This window comes from Lucilia sericata, unplaced genomic scaffold, assembly GCF_015586225.1.
Source record: "Lucilia sericata isolate MDLA Ls3-8-SP2 unplaced genomic scaffold, ASM1558622v1 Contig000883F_arrow, whole genome shotgun sequence".
Lineage (NCBI taxonomy): Eukaryota > Metazoa > Arthropoda > Insecta > Diptera > Calliphoridae > Lucilia > Lucilia sericata.
Window position 1 is genome coordinate 177,641 of NW_023994873.1, and position 16,271 is coordinate 193,911.

General features: G+C 29.3%; 1 protein-coding gene across 2 annotated transcripts in view; it reads left to right on the forward strand.

The window, feature by feature from the left end:
* The window catches only part of LOC119608814 (excitatory amino acid transporter 1), a 29,329-nt gene extending 13,058 nt beyond the window's left edge, over positions 1-16,271 (forward strand). For both annotated transcript variants that reach the window (XM_037963339.1, XM_037963340.1), the window contains exons 2-11: positions 9,647-10,001; positions 12,553-12,648; positions 12,717-12,884; positions 12,951-12,993; positions 13,887-13,929; positions 14,165-14,348; positions 15,160-15,290; positions 15,352-15,781; positions 15,842-15,938; positions 16,001-16,271. In XM_037963339.1, coding sequence (XP_037819267.1) covers positions 9,820-10,001; positions 12,553-12,648; positions 12,717-12,884; positions 12,951-12,993; positions 13,887-13,929; positions 14,165-14,348; positions 15,160-15,290; positions 15,352-15,781; positions 15,842-15,938; positions 16,001-16,060 — 1,434 coding nt within the window. In that variant the 5' untranslated portion in view covers positions 9,647-9,819 and the 3' untranslated portion in view covers positions 16,061-16,271. The remainder of the gene's footprint in view (positions 1-9,646; positions 10,002-12,552; positions 12,649-12,716; positions 12,885-12,950; positions 12,994-13,886; positions 13,930-14,164; positions 14,349-15,159; positions 15,291-15,351; positions 15,782-15,841; positions 15,939-16,000) is intronic.

Below are 16,271 nucleotides of genomic sequence, written 5' to 3' on the forward strand. Positions count from 1 at the left end.
AAGATTATAGACTAGGCTTTAGTATAGACTACAAACAGGAGAATAGATCAGATAATATGCTAGACTGTAGGTGAGATTATGGGACCGCAGTATATTCTACTATAAATGGCTTATATTTAAAACAGTTTAAAAGATATAAAGCAAATTTTGGTAAAATTTAAAGAAAGCTTTTTTAAATTTTTCTCATGGTTAAGTTTCAGAAGTTTTGAAATTTTCTCTGCTTTTACATAAAATTTGTCTTTAATTATTTTTTTGGTCATTAGACTTTATTTTACATAAATTTAATAATGTAAATTTAATTTAAATTAAAAATTTACAAAATCAAATTTTGATTTGAGGTTAAAGTAAAAAAATTAAACGTTAACAATAACAAACATTATGCATACAAACATCTACATATCTCGATTCTAGAAGTTTTATTTAACTGTTCTTGAGAAGTAGTTTTACAAGTTCATCTAAATACTAGTAAAATTAATAAATTTCAAATGTAATTTACATATCTAGTATAAAGAAAATCTACAAAGGGGGATTTTTAGTATAAATTTTTTAATAAATTTTTTTCTGTGAATAATAAATAGCTATTTTGTAATATTTATATACTATATAAAAAAATTAATTTAAATTTTTACACACACTGCTGTAGCCGATGTAGGTCATTATTAATTTTGATCAACAGTCAATTGAATTGTACCGTTAAGAGTAAACAATTCTACAGATACGCATTTAAATGTACAAAAATATGAATAAATACTATAAATTAATGAATGGAAATTTGTATCTATAACATCATCATCATCCACATGATCATCATTGCCAAGTTGATTAATATTATTAAAAATTTACATTAATTGTGATACAGAGAGGGTGTGGGAGATGGAATTAAGTATTTTAATAAATTTGCATGTAACATTTTAATATTGTAATCGGTATGTCAAAGGCACACCCTCATAGTTTTCTCTGTTTTAAAGGTCTCAAGTTCATATTTCACTTTACACTAAAACGTTTTAATTAACAAATAATTTAAAAACCATTTTTCTAATAATACTCATCTTTCTAAACAATTTAGAACTAATTTAGCACATTTTTGTTTAACATTTTTTTTTTTTATTAAAATAATGACTTAATAATTTAACTTTTGGTGCACAAATTGATTAGTGAAGTACTTTCCGAGTTTGCATATATATTTTTTTTTAATATTAACAAATTAATTAACACTCTCGGCCCATGTTTGTCTGGTTTGGTATGTTTTCATTTTGAGTGTCAAAATTATCAAGAATCTAAGCGTAAATTTTAAATTAGTTAATAATTGTGTGCTAGATAAATAAATAAGTAGTAAATAATAGATTTTACTAAAATTAATAAACCGTACACTAAAGAAATATATACTTTCCGACACATATCGTGTTTTTAACGGGGTTCGGAAGACCTGTTCCTACGAACACCCTTTATATTATGACGAAATAGTATTTGAACATGATAGACTGGATTATAAACTTTGTAGACTATGGACCAGACTATAAACTGGACTGGACATTATGATGAAATAGTATTTGAACATGATAAACTAGATTATAAATTAGACTATAGACGGGACTATAGACTAGACTATAGACTAGACTATAGACTAGACTATAGACTAGACTATAGACTAGACTATAGACTAGACTATAGACTAGACTATAGACTAGATTATAGACTAAACTATAGACAAGACTATAGACTAGACTATAAACTATACTATAGACTAGACTATAGACTAGACTATAGACTAGACTATAGACTAGACTATAGACTAGACTATAGACTAGACTATAGACTAGACTATAGACTAGACTATAGACTAGACTATAGACTAGACTATAGACTAGACTATAGACTAGACTATAGACTAGACTATAGACTAGACTATAGACTAGACTATAGACTAGACTATAGACTAGACTATAGACTAGACTATAGACTAGACTATAGACTAGACTATAGACTAGACTATAGACTAGACTATAGACTAGACTATAGACTAGACTATAGACTAGACTATAGACTAGACTATAGACTAGACTATAGACTAGACTATAGACTAGACTATAGACTAGACTATAGACTAGACTATAGACTAGACTATAGACTAGACTATAGACTAGACTATAGACTAGACTATAGACTAGACTATAGACTAGACTATAGACTAGACTATAGACTAGACTATAGACTAGACTATAGACTAGACTATAGACTAGACTATAGACTAGACTATAGACTAGACTAGACTAGACTATAGACTAGACTATAGACTAGACTATAGACTAGACTAGACTAGACTACTAGACTAGACTAGACTATAGACTAGACTATAGACTAGACTATAGACTAGACTATAGACTAGACTATAGACTAGACTATAGACTAGACTATAGACTAGACTATAGACTAGACTATAGACTAGACTATAGACTAGACTATAGACTAGACTATAGACTAGACTATAGACTAGACTATAGACTAGACTATAGACTAGACTATAGACTAGACTATAGACTAGACTATAGACTAGACTATAGACTAGACTATAGACTAGACTATAGACTAGACTATAGACTAGACTATAGACTAGACTATAGACTAGACTATAGACTAGACTATAGACTAGACTATAGACTAGACTATAGACTAGACTATAGACTAGACTATAGACTAGACTATAGACTAGACTATAGACTAGACTATAGACTAGACTATAGACTAGACTATAGACTAGACTATAGACTAGACTATAGACTAGACTATAGACTAGACTATAGACTAGACTATAGACTAGACTATAGACTAGACTATAGACTAGACTATAGACTAGACTATAGACTAGACTATAGCGAGACTATAGACTAGACTATAGACTAGACTATAGACTAGACTATAGACTAGACTATAGACTAGACTATAGACTAGACTATAGACGAGACTATAGACTAGACTATAGACTAGACTATAGACTAGACTATAGACGAGACTATAGACTAGACTATAGACTAGACTATAGACTAGACTATAGACTAGACTATAGACTAGACTATAGACTAGACTATAGACTAGACTATAGACTAGACTATAGACTAGACTATAGACTAGACTATAGACTAGACTATAGACTAGACTATAGACTAGACTATAGACTAGACTATAGACTAGACTATAGACTAGACTATAGACTAGACTATAGACTAGACTATAGACTAGACTATAGACTAGACTATAGACTAGACTATAGACTAGACTATAGACTAGACTATAGACTAGACTATAGACTAGACTATAGACTAGACTATAGACTAGACTATAGACTAGACTATAGACTAGACTATAGACTAGACTATAGACTAGACTATAGACTAGACTATAGACTAGACTATAGACTAGACTATAGACTAGACTATAGACTAGACTATAGACTAGACTATAGACTAGACTATAGACTAGACTATAGACTAGACTATAGACTAGACTATAGACTAGACTATAGACTAGACTATAGACTAGACTATAGACTAGACTATAGACTAGACTATAGACTAGACTATAGACTAGACTATAGACTAGACTATAGACTAGACTATAGACTAGACTATAGACTAGACTATAGACTAGACTATAGACTAGACTATAGACTAGACTATAGACTAGACTATAGACTAGACTATAGACTAGACTATAGACTAGACTACTAGACTAGACTAGACTATAGACTAGACTATAGACTAGACTATAGACTAGACTATAGACTAGACTAAAGACTAGACTATAGACTATGAACTACATTATATTCCTGATTACAACTATACTATAGACCAGACAAAAATATTAAGTTCAAACTTTAGACTAAACTTTAGAGAAGGCTATAGACTAGACTATAGGGATGTAGGTCATCATTAGTTCGTGGTTTACTGAGCTACTTTATGAAATTTCAAGTTTTTGCGGTAAAACATTAATCGATGCTTATCAATATTGTTTCTATTGTTTATTCTAGAATAAAACAATCTCTATTAAACAAACACAAAATAATATGTATGTGTTTTTTTTTAATATTTTTAGTCATAAACAACTTCTTTTTTAAATCTTTATTGCTTTTATTCTAGTAAAATATACAGACAATTTTAAATTGATAATAAGTCGCTGCAAAAAAAAAAATAATTGAATTTTTTGATAACAATTCAAAAAAAAACAAAAATAAAAATGTAAATCATTTCACGTAAGGTGTCGTCATCTGTATTAAAATGTTTATTAATTTGTGGTCACTGATATGAATTACTTGTTTTAATTAAATATGTTAAACCAAAAATAATTGTTATTAATATTATAAAACTCTAACAAATTTCCATAAAATTATTGTTTACGTCTTGACAGATGTCATTAAGTCCGCACGTGTTTTCATTTTTATAACGTTTACTGTATACAAAAATAGTTTTTGTGTAAATTTTATAGCAAAATAGAAATTATTTATTTAAAAAATTCTCACTTAGATAATTAAATTATATTAATGTCTGTTAACTATTTAGAAATAAAATTAAATTAACTATTTTTAAATTTTTTTTTGCAAAATTAAATAGTAATAAGTTATAGTGCACAGTGGGTATGATGACAGAACAATTCGTAATAAAGCAAAGGTTGCAACAGTTAAAAGTCCTGTTTATTGTCTATGCTATAATAAAACCATAGTCCAGATTATAGACTGGATTGCATTCTAGACTATAGACTAGACTATAGTCCAGACTATAGAGTAGACTTTAGACCAGTTTATTGTCCAGACTATAGACTAGACTATAGTCCAGACTATAGAGTAGACTTTAGACCAGTTTATTGTCCAGACTATAGACTAGACTATAGACCAGAATATAGGCCAGACTAGACTATAGTTAAGACTATAGATTAGACAATAAACTGGTCCTGAATATAGTGTCCAGACTTTTGACAGGACTATAGTCCAGACTATTGACTAGACTATAGTCCAGACTATTGACTAGACTATAGTCCAGACTTTTGACTAGACTATAGTGCAGACTATAGACTAGAGTCCAGCTTATAAAGTAGATCATAGTCCAGACTATTGACTAGGCCATAAATTAGAATATAGTCCAGACTAGACTATAGTTGAGACTACCGACTAGACTATAGTCCAGACTAGAGTCTAGTTTATAAAGTAGATTATAGTCCAGACTATAGAATATAGGGAATATAGGATTATAGTTCTGACTATAGAGTAGTCTATAGTCCAGAATTTAAAATAGTCTATAGTCCAGACTTTTGACTAGACTATAGTCTAGAATATTGACTAGACTAAAGTCCAGACTACAGACTAGACTATAGTCCAGACCATAGACTAGACTATACTCCAGACTATATACCCGGCTATAAACTAGAATATAGTCCAGACTACAGGCTTGACTATAAAGTTGAATATAGTCCAGGCTATAAACTTGACAATAGTCCAACTATAGAATAGACTACAGTTCAGACTACAGACTATACTATAGTCCAGAATTTCGTATGTAGTAATTTTAGGACTATGTATAAAACAACCTACAATTGATAATATTTTTAATGTTTTACTAAGGGTATCGATATTTACACAAAATACTATTTCATAGACAGTTATGTCATAGTAAAACATAAAAAATATTATCAATTGTTGGTTGTTTTATAGTCTTAAAATTACTACATACAATGTTACATAAATATTTTTGTATAAAAAATAATTTCTGAAATACAATTGTAATTTTTTGAAATACAATTTGAAAATTCTGAAATACAATTGGAAACTTCTGAAATACAACTTGAAAATTCTGAAATACAATTGGAAACTTCTGATATATAATTAGAATTTTCTGATATATAATTATAAATTTCTGAAACATAATTGGAAATTTCTGAAATATAATTAGAAATTTCTGAAACATAATTGGAAATTTCTGAAATATAAAAAACAATTCTGAAATAAATTTTGAATTTTCTGATGTATAATTAGAAATTTCTGATATATAATTGGAATTTTCTGATATATAATTAGAAATTTCTAAAATATAAATAGAAATTTCTGAAATATAAGTGGAAATTTATGAAATATAACTAGAAATTTCTCAAATATTAAAAACAATTCTGAAATATAATTGGAATTTTCTGATATATAATTGGAAATTTTTGAAATATAATTAGAAATTTTTGAAACATAATTGGAAAATTCTGAAATATAAATGGAAATTTCTGAAATAGAACTGGAAAATTCTGAAATACAACTGTAAATGGTGTAGTCTGTATAACAGACTAATGACTTTGCTATAGTCTCCACATATTTTTACTAAAAAAATCTATCACCCATTTTTTGGATTTATTTAAATGACTTTTATTCTACTTTCAATGTTTATTGAACTAACACATTAATCTAACATATATAAACAGCTGAATTAAGTAAACTTAATAGCCCTGTAAGGTCAACTTAATAAAAATTTATATTAAATATCTTAAATTAATTGATTATTTCCATATTAACAGTATGAATTATTATCTACAGTATGATCATTATTATCTACACTTTGCACCAGCATCATATATTAAATATTTAACTTAAATAAGTAACAATATTTTTACACAAAAAATATGTAACCCAAGACCGCTTATAGATTATTTTTACCCAGTAGACAAATAAGTGATACAAATGTCTTCTATGTTGGGATCAAATTGCGAAATGAATAGAAAAAGAGTTCGAGACTTCGAACTTCATTCAAGCTAGATTAACATAGTAAGCCTGGGTTAATTTTCAATAAAAATTTAACGAAAATGTTTATCAACATTTTTTGAACACATGCTTAGTTAATTTTATCATTAATTTTTATAAATACTTTACTAAGTAACTTTGAAACAATTTTACTATTTTATTATTTCATATTTAATTTGAAAAGTTTAGTTTTTTTTTTAAATGCGCAATTTGTCTGGTCTCATAATTTACATTACTTGACATTTGTTATTAGAAATCAATCATCTTGTTAAAAGTATTTTACAATTATTTATTTATTTTAATTGAATTTACTTAAAAGAAAGTGTTAACAAACTATGAGTAATAAGATTTTTTTAGAAAAATATTCGTTGATAAAAAAGCATGTAGAACACATTCAAAGTTCAAACTCTTTTACGAAAAATATCCTTTTCTTCCGATAGCATTAATTTATAAAACATACTATGAATGGTCTACTAGATACATTCTTATTAATATAGTCATACAATTTACAGTGATTGTCAAATAAAAGTAAACGTAATCCTTTCTCAATTTAAAAGCTTAAGGTTAACTTAAGATGGAACTAGTTTGACCACAAATTATTTGTGACTTTCATTAACTCTTAAGCTTAGTATGTCGAATTTTTCTTTTCACTTAATTCCTTTTTGACACTCACTGTTATGTATTTAAATATTTTGTAGTTGTGTGTATAATTAATTATAAAATTGATGCTAACAACTAATCTACATAATCAATAATTTAGTCTATCGTAGGCTGGGCCTGAAATAACACAGTTAACAATTTTTCTAAAGTTGTTATTAAAAAGGCCAAACTGTAGATTATAGATTACACTATAGATTGGACTATAGACTAGATTATAGACTAGACTATAGACTAGACTATAGACTAGACTATAGACTACACTATAGACTAGACTATAGACTAGACTATAGAATATAAACTAGACTATAGACTAGACTATCGACTACACTATAGACTATAGACTATACTATAGAATATAGACTAGACTATAGACTAGACTATAGACTAGACTATAGACTAGACTATAGACTAGACTATAGACTAGACTATAGACTAGACTATAGACTAGACTATAGTCTAGTCTATAGTCTAGTCTAGTCTAGTATACTATAGAATATAGACTACACTATAGACTATAGACTATACTATAGACCAGACTATAGACTAGACTAGACTATAGACTAGACTATAGACTAGACTATAGACTAGACTATAGACTAGACTAGACTAGACTAGACTAGACTATAGACTAGACTAGACTATAGACTAGACAATAGACTAGACTATAGACTAGACTATAGACTAGACTATAGACTAGACTATAGACTAGACTATAGACTAGACTATAGACTAGACTATAGACTAGACTATAGACTAGACTATAGACTAAACTATAGGCTAAACTATATACTAGACTATAGAGGAAACTATAGACAAAACTAAAGACTAAACTATAGACTAGATTATAGACTAGAATATATATAGACTAAACTATATACTGAACTATATATATAGACTAGATTATAGAGTAAAGTATAGATTGGACTAGATTATAGATTAGATTTTACTATAGACCATATATGAGTAATGAATGAAAAAATGTTTGCTGGGTTTATTATTAATATGGATACAACCGTAAGCTATTAGCATTATAGTAATTACGGCGTTCTAATATTAATAATAATGTTAATCAAGACAATACGTATAGAATTTTTTTTTTTCAAATATTTGAATAAAAAATCATATTGTTTACATTGAATATTTAAAAGTCATCATGTTGGCATAAATATAAACTAAAATAATACATAATTAAGTAAATTTACATGCGTCTACAGATACATATGTATGTAAATATGTAATTAATGTTTGTATGTATGTATGTATGTGTATAAAATATCTAAACTATTTACTTAAAAGCTATAACTTAAAAAATGTTGAACTAGTCTCGCGTTACTTTGTAAAATGTAAACAATTGTTGTTTGTGTTTACAAATTTGTAAAGTAGTGAACGGCATAAAGAGAAAAAACAGATATCAAAACAAAACGGTTGTGTACACAGCTAGAAGAGAAGTTTTATATGTTAAAAATTTTTAATATTCAAAATTTTATTGACAGCCCCTGCTGTCTATAGTTAACGATCAATGTTGTAATCAAGCTATGTGCTAGTGTTTAACTTTGTAAGTGTTTGTAAATATTTTTTTATAGTTTCCGGTTTCATGTTTAAATTTGATACCTTTTCATAATTAAACTTGAACGTGAACTATTTTTTTTTTTGTCAGTATAAATATTTGTTTTTGTTTATTTCAAATAATAAACTATTCTAACAAAAGATCATTCATAATGATCATTTTTTGATTAATAAAGCCAGAAGCTGTAAGAGAATTCAGCAAAAAGCTTAATATTTGGCAAAAGAGCATAACGAGAGAAAGAGAGTCTCAATAAATGCGCATGTTTAAGAGGGTTGTTAACAAAGCTTTTGATTGATTCTACAAATTGATAAACTTTTTTTCTAGAGTCTTGAAGGCAAAAAAGTTTTGCACTCTTTTACCCCTTAAAATATAAAATGTGTTTTTGATTGCGGTGATGGTATAGTGTTTGTATTAAACAAAAATTTAGTATTATTTTAAACGTAAACGAGAACAGAACCTGGGGATCATCATAAAAATATTAATAAAATATACATAAATTAATAAATAAAACAAATGTATTAAATTAAAACTTAAGTTAATGGAAAGTTTTTTTTTTTATTTCTCACAACCACAAAACGTTTTAAAATTATAAAAGGATCTTTTAGAATAATTTTCTAATAATTAAATTTATAAAAAAACAAATATTTTTACAGAAAACGTTTAATAAACTTTAAGTTTAGAGTGAACAAAAGACATTTAACGAGTGCTAAAGGGTTTCTTTAGAAATCTAGACTTTGTGGTCTAGTTTTTTGTGGTTAACATTAACTCTGCCATTTGTAAAATAATTAAGAATCTTAAATAAACAAATAAATACTTAAACACAAAAATGACGCGGCCGAAAAAAGAGGATAAATTAAAAGCCTTCATGCAGGAGAACCTCTTGACCATGCTCACGGTCATTGGTGTGTTCCTGGGCGGTCTTATTGGCTTTATCATTAAAAGCAGCACCGGCGAATGGACAAAACGTGAAATTATGTATATATCATTTCCTGGTGAAATATTTTTGCGGTAAGTACGAACAAATTTAATTAAGTTAAACAAAATTGAGAAATTTTAAACAAAAAAATTAATTGAGTTGAACAAATAGTGGTAAATTAAGGAAATGAAATTGAAAGGATTCATAGAAATTCATAGAAAAGTTTTAGTTGACACGATCGCTAGCTTCTTAATATATCTGCTAGTTAGAGATTTTGTTGTTTTTATCAAATTATTTATTATTTCTTTCTAATGCCACTTAAAAAGTAAAATATTTGTTTATTTTTTGATAAATATTTAATTTTAGTTACATAGTTATTAAAAACTAATTCCGCATTTTGATAAGAATTTTAACTTAAATTTATATACAAACAAATTATTTAAATAAATAGCAACAAATAGGCTGAAAGCTTAGGAATCTCCTCATGTGTCAAAAAATAAAACTGATAATAATAAAAAGTTTATATTTAAATATTTAATTAAAAGAAAATTTGATAATTCATTTAAAATTTTTAACCATTTTTTATCTAATTTTAATTTATATTAGTTAATTTGATCAAATATTAGAACAACAAATGCGAAAATATATATTATTTATCGGTTTTTATCAAACCGATATTTTGATTTGAAAATATTTTAGTGTTGAAAAGGATCAGATCAGATCATTATCGATTTGTAATTCCCTTAAATTCATATAAAAGATCTTATCCACTTAAAAAAACAAGATCTAGTTGTACCTAGTTCCTAGTAGAGATTCAGATTTATTCCATATCCTTAAATTCATTCTTCTAAAGGCTTTCAAATATGGACAAATAAATAAAATAATCTTATGGGTCCATGGTCCTTCCGCTTCGTACAAGAGATCCCATTGTTCATCGATGATAAAGTCTTCTTTGTATCTGGATCATGAACTCATTACAAGATCGATTTTCATCAAATATTCATCAACGGTTTGAAAATTAAATGTTCTTATCGATCTTTACTTCTTAGGTTTTGTAAAAGATCCTTTAACCCGTTTTGGAAGTAAAGACTATATTGCGATCAATACAAGAGATTTTATCCGCATTGAAAATAAAGGTTTCACTGCAACCAGATCAATTCTGAACAAAATCGTAACGACTGCATGGATTTTTAAATCTTCATCGTTTTGATCTTTTGTGTATTACCCTTTCGCAAAAGACTTTGAAATGAAAAGGTATATGCTGATCGGTCTATTGCTTTCTTTAAAAGTTTTTACACACTTTGGAAGTAAATACCATTAATAATTCAAACCAAGATCGCTTAGTACTGGTCTAAATAAGTCAAAATCAATACTATTTGCGAATTCTTCAAGTCACTCTCTCTATGAATAGAAACTTCAAAATGACGATCGTTTTATAGCCATTCAGTTTCGTACAAGAGATCTTAGCCGTTATGAATAATTTTCGATCACAAAGGCTTTAAAATTAAAAGGTCTCTATCAATGATCCTTTTGGTTGTCTTTAAGATATTCTAAGTAAAGACTATATTGTTATCAATAATTCAAAACAAGATCGCTTAATATTTCTCTTTATTATGTTAAACTTACGATTTCTCTCTCTCTCTAGGAATAAAGATCACATTTTTTCGTTCATGGATAAAGAAAAAATAAAACTGATCCCATTTAAATAATATGACTGAGCAAGATGATCATACAATCAATTCATTTCATGCCTCTTTTTCCTTTCCTCAAAGTTTCCACGAGTTGCTAAGTGATCATATTCAACATGACCAATGAGATTAACCTTGTTTGACGTCATGACAATGACGACCTCTACCTCAAGAACTTAAAAAATATAATAGATAATGAAAATAAGCAAGATCATTATCCCCTTAAATATTTGTTGGCGAAACGATCAATCTTATGCATAATCATGTAGGACCATTTCTGATTGTAGTTATTGTTATTGTCTCATCCCGTCTTCATCTGTTTTGCACCAGTTTTCAGGTTAAAGATTATAATTGAGAGGAAGTAAGACTGAGCAAAATCAAAGTGCTTCTAAATTCTTGTTAACGAAACTTTCAATCGTTCCAACGAATGAATTTATAACGACACAACTTCTTCTGGCATGAGTTTCGGATTTAGTAGTCGTTATTAATCCGTTATTACCATGTTTAGAGCTACAATTTTATAACAATAGCTCCTAATAGATTCAAGATTGCTCATAGACATTAGCCTCATCTAATCTTCATCAGATCGGAAGCAGTTTTTCGGTAAAAGTACATAACTGTGAGAAACTCCGAAAAGTTGTATAAACAACATCATTGAAAGCTCAGACTTCTCTAACAAACTAATTAATCTCTCAAATCCAGATATCGGCTAAGAGCTTTCTTGATTTCACACGTACGTAACTTTCAATTACTGTTCTAATGATAAATTTTCTCCTGGAAGCATTCTTTCGCATATGTTTCGAATCCGTTAATAATTTCTTATTATTATGTTTCGATTAGAAAGCAATAGGTCCAAACTTGCTTATATATTTTGTTGATATGATAATCCCAATTTTGTTTTTCACTTTTAAAAATTTAACATTTTTTCTTTAAATTTACTTTTTTTCAATTTTAGCATGTTAAAATGTCTTATTGTGCCCTTGTTGGTCTCATCAATCACCAGTGCCATAGGTGGTCTGGACTTGAGTATGTCCAGTAAAATTGCCACCAGGTAAGTGATTAATTGATAACTTTAAGCAAATTAAAAGATTGTAATAAAATATATTATCGTGGTTACAGAGCTATAGCTTACTACTTTATCACCACAATCTCAGCTGTAGTATTGGGTATATGTTTGGTAACTACTATTAGACCCGGTCAGGGTGCTAAAATTGTGGAAACACGCATGGAATCTGTAGATAAGGCCTCTAAAGTGCTGACACCCGATACTCTAATGGATTTAGTGAGGTTAGAGAGAACATTTTGAAAATTTCCTAAGAAGTTAATTAATGTTAAAATATTTGTTTATTCTAGAAACATGTTCACCGACAACATCATTCAATCCACCATGTTCCAGGTAGGTTTAGGAGATCAAAAAACAAAAACACTTTACACACAATATTAATCGGAAACATGTACTTTATATCGCCACTAACTGTCAGCAATAATTTAATATATTTTTTTCATCATATTAATCAGTCTTGTTGATGATTTTAATAAAAACAAGAACCAACCACCATCACCACCATTAGCATCAGTAATCATTCAATTTAAGGAATTATATGCAAAAAAAAAAAAATAACCAAATTGCATAGTGTCACTCGTTGTCGGATTAAAATCAACATTAAATGGTTTATTAACACAGAGTGTCACGTACGTTTTCGTTTGAATTTTTTCAGTCTTAATAATGTGCGTAATAATAATGATCATAATTTTAGGGTATTTTTTCTTCAATTCAATTTAAATCAAATCACAGTCAATGCGTATTTTATTCTACTTTAGTGGTGGGTTATTTTTCAATTACAATTGCAAAATTCCTACAGACAAAGTATCATCATTTGTAATAATTTGCTGTCACAACCATATCCATATGGGGGCATCTATTCCATAGAATTTTCATAGCTGACAGACAGTGGTTCAGAATTAAATTCATTGTTGACATTTACATCCACTTTAGTGTTTACCATCTCAATTTTTATTTTATTTTTTGCTTTAATTAAATCATCACAACATTTTTAGTGATTGTAATGTAAAAAAAAGCTTTAAATCGCGACAAAATGTAAATTTTTACATGTTCCCCTTTTTATAAAGTGTGTGTGTGTGTGCAAAGTTCGTAAAAATTACCAAATGTGTGTTGTAATGATATCCATATGATGATAATAAGTAGTAACTGTGATATATCATTATAACACTCAATTAGTGATTACTATTTTATACGTATAATGTATTTACTTTGTTTTTTAATTTCAGCATCGTACAGAAATTTTTGAAAATACCAGTATTGTGCCCTCCTGTAAGTATTTATTTTATTATTCATAATTCCATTGGCATTGAAAGTTCATATACAGCAATTGAAATAACGATTGCTTTAATTTAGCAACTGCTACAAAATCTACTTCATTGCATTGGAGTCAAAATTCTAAGCTAGTAAAACTTGTCCCCAAAAGTTATAAACCTCTCATTGCCAATGATGTATTTTACTTTAATTCATTCTAAAATTGTATAATTTCTTAACTTTTGATTTTCAGTGCCCATGGAACAATGGGGTTTCAAACCTACACAACGTGAGGGTTCTAATGTCTTGGGTTTGGTTATGTTCAGCGTTATTTTGGGCACCACCATTGGCAGAATGCGTGAGAAAGGTCAATTGTTGCAGGATTTCTTTACCACTTTAAGTGAGGCCATGATGACCATTACATCCTGGGTTATTTGGTAAGCACAAGAGATAAAATATGCAAAACTGAACTAGAACAGAACTAGAACAGAACTAGAACAGAACTAGAACAGAACTAGAACAGAACAAGAACAGAACTAGAACAGAACTAGAACAGAACTAGAACAGAACTAGAACAGAACTAGAACAGAACTAGAACAGAACTAGAACAGAACAGAACAGAACAAGAACAGAACTAGAACAGAACTAGAACAGAACTAGAACAGAACTAGAACAGAACTAGAACAGAACTAGAACAGAACTAGAACAGAACTAGAACAGAACTAGAACAGAACTAGAACAGAACTAGAACAGAACTTGAACAGAACTTGAACAGAACTAGAACAGAACTAGAACAGAACTAGAACAGAACTAGAACAGAACTAGAACAGAACTAGAACAGAACTAGAACAGAACTAGAACAGAACTAGAACAGAACTAGAACAGAACTAGAACAGAACTAGAACAGAACTAGAACAGAACTAGAACAGAACTAGAACAGAACTAGAACAGAACTAGAACAGAACTAGAACAGAACTAGAGCAGAACTAGAGCAGAACTAGAACAGAACTAGAACAGAACTAGAACAGAACTAGAACAGTACTAGAACAGTACTAGAAAAGAACTAGAACAGAACTAGAACAGAACTAGAACAGAACTAGAACAGAACTAGAATAGAACTAGAACAGAACTAGAACAGAACTAGAACAGAACTAAAACAGAACAGAACAGAACAGAACTAGAAGTGGAACAGAACTAGAACTGAAAAAATATGAAACAGTTTTAATTATTTAAATTTTCTCTTTGCAGGATTTCCCCTCTCGGTGTGGCCTTCTTGATTGCTGCCAAGATTATTGAAATGGAATCGATTGCCGATACCATACAGTCACTGGGTTGGTACTTTGTAACCGTTATGCTGGGTCTATTCCTGCACGGTTTCGGTAAGTTTATTCTGTCGATATAAACACCAAGAGAATTCTTAAAGTATTCCTCTCCCAACAGGTACCATTGCTGTTATATTCTTCTTGGGTACTCGACGTCTACCCTATCCCTTCATTGCCAAACTCAGTCAGGTCTTGGCCACAGCCTTTGGCACTGGCTCCAGTTCTGCCACTATGCCTTTAACCATTAAGTGCTTGGATGGCATGGGCATAGATCCACGAGTAACACGTTTCGTTATCCCAGTGGGAGCTACCATTAATATGGACGGTACTGCTTTGTATGAAGCTGTGGCCGCTCTCTTCATTGCTCAATACAGAGAAATGAGCTATTCATTTGGTACCATAGTGGCGGTTAGTATTACAGCAACAGCAGCTTCTATAGGTGCTGCTGGTATACCACAAGCTGGTCTTGTAACAATGGTCATGGTATTGGATACAGTGGGTTTGGAACCCAAAGATGTATCACTAATTATTGCCGTTGATTGGCTGCTGTAAGTTTGAAAATTGAATGATTAGGAAAGAATTGTTGTTATTTTATATAATGTTTACAGAGATCGTTTCCGTACCACCATTAATGTTATGTGTGATGCTTTGGGCACAATTTTAGTGAATCATTTATCCAAAAAGGATTTGCAAAATGTAGACAGAGTAAGTTTAAGCAGATTTGTATATAAAACATACAATAATTTTCATAATTTTCTTAAAAACAGATAAATGCTGAACCCCATGAACTGCTGGAATTAGGAGCCAATGGCCATGACAAGGAATAAAATAGCTGCCAGCCCACCTCGGTATAGACAGCATAGTCAAAAGCCAAATGTAGCAGAATTTAGTTATTTGTAACTTAAATTTAAACAAAATACAAGAAACACAATTACGACGTGCTGCTTTAGTTAAGCAATTTATTTTTGTACAGACAGATGTGTTCGCTCCATTCCAGAAGCACGTCTCTTGTCTTCTTCAAAAATATCTTTAAAAATG